At 35.9% G+C, this 7,939-nt stretch overlaps 1 protein-coding gene across 11 annotated transcripts in view; it reads left to right on the forward strand.

The window, feature by feature from the left end:
- Window positions 1–4,849, forward strand: part of LOC137645786 (innexin inx2-like) — an 89,935-nt gene extending 85,086 nt beyond the window's left edge. For 7 of the 11 annotated variants that reach the window (XM_068378716.1, XM_068378714.1, XM_068378719.1 and 4 more), the window contains one exon: window positions 892–2,670. In XM_068378716.1, coding sequence (XP_068234817.1) covers window positions 892–2,167 — 1,276 coding nt within the window. In that variant the 3' untranslated portion in view covers window positions 2,168–2,670. Of the gene's footprint in view, window positions 1–530; window positions 589–891; window positions 2,671–2,854 lie in introns of those variants that run through there. The other 4 variants (XM_068378723.1, XM_068378722.1, XM_068378718.1 and 1 more) reach the window with 3 other exon arrangements.
- Window positions 4,850–7,939: the final 3,090 nt, after the last annotated feature.

A 7,939-nucleotide genomic window follows, 5' to 3' on the forward strand; every position in this document is an offset into this window, starting at 1 on the left:
ATCATAGGTGGTGGTTGGTTGCTCTCTGCTGTCTTACCTAAGAGTACCACCTGCAACCCTCATTCTGTACACTCATTTCTCGATTAAACCTTAAGGCTATCGACCATGCCGTGGGAAGTTCCATAACTACTTGAATGTAAGTGGAATCATGAGCTTTCTGTGATTGCATTGGTTTTATTTTTTAATAAAAACTCTACTGACACTATGTTTATAATTCAATTGATTTCTAGTTTATATAATCAAATTGTTCTATTTAACTAAATTAAAATATTGTTTAGTGTCATTAGGGTACTTATAGTTGCCACATTAGTGCCCACTTCATAGTACTAGATCTGCAGACAGGGTTTCTGTGTCTTGACATGCTGGCTGCTCTGCCATATTTATAAAGCTTTAGTCCAGAGCTGCTGAAGCCAAAAGCCTGAACTTACCTGAGGGATAGAATTAGGTGTATAAATCTTACATAAATCTAAAGCTGTTGCCTTTAGGTATAAATTGACTCATGCTAATATGTGCACCTTTCATTTTTGCAGTTGGCTCTAAAAGCCACCTAACGAGGTTCACTAGAAACCAGAATTAGTAAAGTAATAGGTAAATGTCAGATTTTTTTTGCATGTTGTAGCGTTGGGAAGTTTCCTCTTTTTCAATCCAGCTATTTTGCATGTTCAGAATACTTTTCTTCTTTCATATTTTGCTTCTTTGTATCGGTTCACAGAAAACTGTATGAAATTGATTTGGTATTCTTGGTACTAATGCTGAATATATGTAGATTTGGATGTGTTCACAACTTGCTTTGTTAATGTAAACTGCTTCATGAAAAAATTGACATACTGTGAAATAAGACTTGAAGGAGGGAAGTGTGATCGAACCAGTAATTTAGTTTTCCCTTTGCAGAGAAAGAGGAATGGTAATGCCTGGCCAGAGTGGAAGATCTTTTGACATCATCCGACAGATTGTTGGAAATGTTGTCAATATCTTCAATAAGAGGGCTTCGCCCTGCACAGCACCATGTGATGGCATGGTGCTCAAGATGCATTACCAATGGACATTTTGGGTTTTATTGGGAGGCTTCTCTTCTGTGTGGTATTCTTGGTATCATAGAGATGTAATAACTTGTGCATCTCATTTCAATGCAGAGACACAAGTTAGATTGGATTACATAAACATTTGTCTATCCTACCCATTCGTTGAAGGAGTAGCAAATGACTATGACGAGGGAGGAGGCATACCACGACGATACCTTCTATTTTACCGGTGGATTCATTGGGCCCTTCTACTACTTGCCGGTATCTATTATATCCCAAGGAAGATCTCCAAAATTTCAGACAATTCTAAAGTGAAGAAATTGATTGAGGACCTTGCTGTTAATTCACACCGCTACGATGGACTAGAGAGGGAACTTGTTGATAGAACTGCCAAGTATATTGCATATAATCTAAAAACACACAATGGATTATATTACAAATATCTCACATGTAACCTAATGGCTTTATTGGTTGACATTTTCTGCTTCCAATTTCTTGATTTTGTATTTCAAGGAAGATTTCTTAAGTATGGTTTCAATGCCTTTCCTTTCACCAGAGATCCACAGAATTTTTCAGATTATATATCTGACATGTTTCCTCCATTTGCAAATTGCGAGTTACATGATGAAGTTCAGTTGGTAAACAAGCGTATTGAAAGGCTAGGTTGTCATTTAACTGTGATGGAACTTTACGAGAAGTTTTTCCTGGCACTCTGGTTATGGCTGATTGTTTTGACTACAATGACGGTATGCTATATCATTTTCCTGGGCCTCATGTGGATCCCTTGGGCCCGACTCTGGATGCTTCGAATTGCAAAGCCCTTGAGTGCACGAGATACCATTAGGAACACTATTTGTACCACTATAAGCAGTTGTAAGATTGGAGACGTTTACCTCCTTTATCGTCTTAAACAACATTTCAGTCATGCTCGCTACTACGAGTTGCTAACACGCCTTTCTGATCCCGATTTCCTACGAGCAATACTTGATTCAGTATCTATCGACCACCACAACAAAGGCGGTGGTGGACCAGATCTTCGTCAACGCAAACCCAACCCTAAAAGCCCAGGCAAGTTTCAGGATGCCCTCTTTCACACACCCTCTGAGGGAGGATATCTACCAAACTCCAGTATTTTAGTTGAATAATTTGCAAGAGTTACAGTGTGTATGTATTTCTTGTTATGATTGTACTTAGATGGGTACTAAGCAATGCACAATAGTGTTTACTAAAGTGAAAGAAATTATCCAGAATACTTTGGACATTCTTGAACATTGTGATGACTTAGTGATAATTAAGTTAAATATTGTTCAGTATGAGTGTTATATTTTGAATGAAAGTATAGTGCTTGAATTTGTTTTCTAAACTTAAAAGTGTTATGTTTGTATTTTTATATGGTTTGAGTACATTATGTACTTAAAATTTAGTTTTAAGATATTAGACGTACCAGGTCATGCATTTATATCTGCTTTGGCATTTATTTTTTTTAATGATAGCATTTAAAATATGTTGATGCCATTTCTGTTCCAAACAAATCATTCCAGCCAAAATGTGGTTTTTGGGGGAGGGCTTTTTGTAATGAAATGAAAAATTAATCAAGTTGTGAGACAAATCTTCATTTTGTTTTCATTTTAATAAAACTGTAGTAGTGGCTGTCTTTTCATTTTTCTCCTTTTCTCAAGCATGGGCACAGCTTTAGACATTAGCATAAAGGCATGGTTGTGGGCACTGATATGGCAAATCAAGTACAGTACAGTAAATTTCTTAATTTATTTTCCAGATTTTGACAATTTGGAAAAACTGAGGAGCCTAATATTGGTAAATTGATTTTGCAGGAACTGAAAGATGGCTATCATAGGTCACGGTGGCACCGACATTATCCGCCAGTTGGTGGGTAATGTGGTTAATATCTTCAAAAAGAAACGTGCACCGTGCACTTCTCCTTGTGATGGACTTATCCTCAAGATGCACTACCAGTGGACATTTTGGCTATTGCTGGCTGGGTTCTCTACAGTTTGGTACTCTTGGTACCACAGAGATGTAATCACTTGTGTCTCTCACTTCAATGCAGAAACACAAGTGCGACTTGACTACATAAATATCTGTCTCTCTTACCCATATGTAGAGGAGGATAGTCCAGATCGTCGTAGGTACCTGTTGTTTTACAGATGGATTCACTGGACACTTTTGGTGCTAGCTGGCATTTATTACATACCTAGAAAAATTTCAAAGCATTCGGACAATCCCAAAGTCAAGAAACTTATTGAAGATCTTGCAGTAAATTCTCATCGTTATGATCAAATTGAAAAAGAACTTGTGGATAGAGCTGCCCGATACATTGCTTACAATCTTAAGACACACAATGGGCTTTATTATAAATTTGTCATATGTAACGTTGTAGCATTAATTGTTGACATTATAAGCTTTCAGTTCTTAGACTTTGTCTTCCAGGGACGATTTGTTCATTATGGGTGGATGGCTTACCCATATACTCGTAATCCAGTTGATTTCTCTGATTACATGTCTAGAACTTTCCCTCCATTTGCAAAATGCGAACTTGGTGTTCAAAACAAATTGGTTGGCAAGAGAACAGAGGTATTCGGTTGCCACTTGACTGTGATGGAGCTGTATGAAAAAGTGTTCCTCTTTGTATGGCTTTGGTTAATTCTTTTGACAGTTATGACATGTTGTTATTTGATTTTTTTGGGATTCATGTGGCTCCCATACTTCCGACTAATGATGTTGAAGGTTGCCAAGCCCCTCAATGCCAAAGATACTGTGAGCAACACAATAGTCTCTGTTGTAAACTGCTGCAAAATTGGCGATGTTTATTTATTGTATCGTTTGAAACAGCATCTGAGTCATGCCCGTTTTTATGAGCTCTTGACGCGTCTTGCTGATCCTGAACTTGTCAAGACGATGATCGAAGACCCAGCTGACAGAGCCGTCCATGCTCGGAACCAAGACAATCTTCGAAATAGGGGAAAACCAATGATGTCTGCAGGAGTACCAAAAGGAAAATTTAATAATCCAAACGATCTCTTCATAACCCAAGATTATGGACGACCGAACACAAGTATTCTTGTGGAATAACAAATCGAACAGTTAGTGTGCTGGGAACACAAGTACTTACCGTGCTACTCGGGGGAAAGCTGATAACCTTTGTTAAAGTGGTCTGATTGACAAACATTGCTATAAACACTCAAGCTTCCTCAAATTATGTGGCTCATTAGTGATATAAAATATTTGACTGTGGTATTTTTATAGTTAGCGGTCTTAAGTGTTGAATGTGGTATAATAAGGACCGTCCAAATGTGTTGTCCTAATGTGTTCATGTTTTAAATCAGCTTTGTAATGTTATTTATAAATGTCTTGAATTTGACAGTATTTTTATGGCTACAGGTGAAAGTGCATTTGGGTTGCATTTGAAGATGACTCGATGCGAGTGGATGGTGTAAATGTGATTTTTTATAAGATATTGTTAGCCTTTTTTTACCACTGATAATGGGTTTTAGCCCTTTTTTTGGCTGATAAATGCTCTTTTTAACTATTGGATGACTAGAATTAAAAAAAAAATTCCTACAGAATTCTTGAAGACTGCTGGTTTTTAATTTTGACTGCCTATTTTTTTAAATTTTTTGTTATTTGAAGTTTATTAGTGTTCCTCAACCATTGTCACAGCATCTGTTAAACAATGTACACTTATTAAGGTCACAAAATAGTTGAATTTTGTCTGATTATTATGTACATAAATTTAAGGTCAATTGAGCATGAATGATTTACTTGCTTGCCATTTCAGTGTAAAGGACAATTAAAAATGCTTTTCATAACTTTTTTGTTTAAATAAACGTTTATATTTGACACCACAATTTATGCCTGATAAAAAGCTATTGTCTTAGAGCATGCTGATATTTATTTCATAATATGATGAATTTCCATGCTATCTATGAATTGAAGGGGTTCAGGAGCAGTATTATAAAGACATGGCCTTACCACAGTAGCATTTTTGTTTGAAAATTGGTGTTACATATAAAAAGGAAAATTCACAAAATTAATTTAAAACTAATTCAGTCAATTTAACATCTTAAGTTTTACAGCATACGTAAATTAGAAAGTGATATGATGGTCCTCTTGTAAAGAGATTTTACAGATTTTACAAGTCCCACAGGCCTTTGGTTGTGTGAAATTAACATTACGTACAATGGATTAAAAGTAATAAATAGACTTGCTAGCATGCAAGTTCACCCAGCTTGAGCCTAAAGAATTTGTGAAGCCCATTATATAGGTATATGCAACACCATTGAAATTGGTAGCCCAAGGATATGAAGTGCATTCCCTTTCCCTCCAAAAATATCTTGATTTCCCATTACCAGCTGTTGCTAGAATTTACTCCCACTAAAGGACATGGTTTTGTATAGCTAGGAAAAATACATATAATTTGTGATACTAGCTGCATACTTTTCCATCTACAGCTATTTGAATCTTTTGCTTATTGGCCTCCGTACCGAACAGAGCTATACAGTATAACCCAAATTCAATCTAATGCACATGCCACTTGAAGCATTGTGAAAGCAAACTAATTTCAAATTAAACCAACAATTTGTTTTCCTTGTTAATTAACAATTATTACCTGTAGCTCTAATTAGCCTTTCCCATACAGCCCTCATGTGCAATGTCTTTTATCGCATTTTAGGCCATGATTAGATATGTTGAAGTTTCCCCATTCTCTCTTAATTAGTATTACAACCTGGGTCAAATGTTTAGTTGAAAAAGTGTGCTCAGAATTACTTGTATTATGTCGAACATTAAAAAGAAAAAAATTGCAATATCCATCAAAATGAAATATATTCATCTGCCTTATGTCAAAAGAGTAAAACTATGATGACGGCAGAGGATTTATAATCATATTAGATCAAAACATCTTGATATAATATATATGAAGGTTTTATTGACCTTTGTAAGATTCAGTTTCGCTTAGGGAAATACCATTCACTAGAACCAAGCAAGACAGTTTCTAAGGTTTTAAAAACAGAAAGTAATATAATGAGTGGAAAGGAAAGCGTGATGTAAATGACGTAAAACCAATACTATATAGCAAAATGTTATTCAGAATTAGGAGATTAATAAGAGCTATACGGCATGATTCTTCGAATGTGAGTTACAGAGTGAATTTGCCATGGTTGAGCCAGATGGAGTAGCTCATTTGTACTTTACTCAAGTGTTGAGGCCATATATGCACTTCACCATAGAAGGTATATTTTGAAATAAATGCAGTGAGACATTTTGAAAGCAATCTGTTCTCATCTTGCATAGTGCCGTAGCATGATCTATAACATAGCCTTTCAGTGTTATGAGTTATAGCTATTTTTCATGAGGCTACTAAAGCACGCTTCACGCTTGTGCCATTTTGTTTTTTAAGTTTTTTTTTTTTTTTTTTTTTTCTCCAAGGTACACCTGAATGGAAACCTGTACACTTTTCCCATTAAACCAGGTTTCATCAAAAAATTGTAAATGTTGAATTTCGATTAAAGAGCGACTGCATCTTGGTCAGAACGTTAGTAACAGCCACCTGTGGTTCTCAATTGGGGTCCTTGTACAATACCATTACTGGTGCTGTATGGTGGTTTTTAGTGGTCCATAGAGAAATTTTACTTCAGAGCAATGGTAATTAATAGGGATTAAATTACACCGTAATGTATACCATGACAAACCTCCAAAGGAGATTGTAATCTGTTTTAGTTTACCTTGACTGAAGGGGCTCCAAAGCAAAATGGGCCATTGGCTGTATCCCTAGTTGACCAACTAATCAGTCAATATCTTGATAAAGGTAATGATACTTAAAATGACCGAATAAAATAACATACAAATAAGTAAATACATAATGCAAGTAGGCCCAATAATGAAAATAAAAATATGAAATGAATCTTTCAAAAGTATATTTCTGGAAATAGTCAAATTGAAACCAAGATTGGGCCAAACACTGGCTTTTGGGTCAACAGACATCGTCTCCTGTATAATTAAATGGTATTACTTCGTACTGATTGACTTTCCTGCCCTTCATGACTGATGACTCTTTTACCTGGGTTAATAATGAACGGATTATTATTATTATTACAAGCCAAGCTACAACACTAGTTGGAAAAGCAAGATGTTATAAGCCCAAAGGGCTCCAAAAAGGGAAAAGTAGCCCAGTGAAGGAAATGAATTTTCTAAAAGCAGTAACATCAAAACAGATGTCATATATAAACTATAAAAATACTTGTGTCAGCCTGTTCAACATGAAATGAAGTTTGAACTTTTAGAGTTCTACTGATTCAACTACCCGATTAAGAAGATCATTCCACAACATGGTCGCAGCTGGAATAAAACTTCTAGAATACTGTGTAGTATTGAGCCTCATTATTATTATTACTTCTTGCTAAGCTACAACCCTATTTGGAAAGCTGGATGCTATAAGGCCAGGGGCTCCAATAGGGAAAATAGCCCAATGAGGAAAGGAAAATTGAAATATTTTAAGAAGAGTAACAGCATTAGAATAAATATCTCTTGCATAAGCTATATAAACTTTAACAAAACAAGAGGAAGAGAAATTAGATAGAATATTGTGTCCGAGTGTACCCTCAAGCAAGAGAACTCTAACCCAAGACAATGGAAGACCATGGTACAGAGGCTATGGCACTTCCCAAGACTAGAGATCATTGGTTTGATTTTGGAGTGTTCAACTAGAAAAGCTGCTTACCATAGCTAAAGAGTCTCTTCTACCCTTACCAAGAGAAAAGTGGCCAATGAACAATTACAGTGCAGTAACCCCTTTGGTAAAAAAGAATTTTCTGGTAATCTTAGTGTTGTCAGGTGTATGAGGACAGAGAATATGTAAAGAATAGGCCAGACTATTCGGTGTATGTGTAGGGAAAGATAAA

This window comes from Palaemon carinicauda, chromosome 8 (genome assembly GCF_036898095.1).
Source record: "Palaemon carinicauda isolate YSFRI2023 chromosome 8, ASM3689809v2, whole genome shotgun sequence".
Classification (NCBI taxonomy): domain Eukaryota; kingdom Metazoa; phylum Arthropoda; class Malacostraca; order Decapoda; family Palaemonidae; genus Palaemon; species Palaemon carinicauda.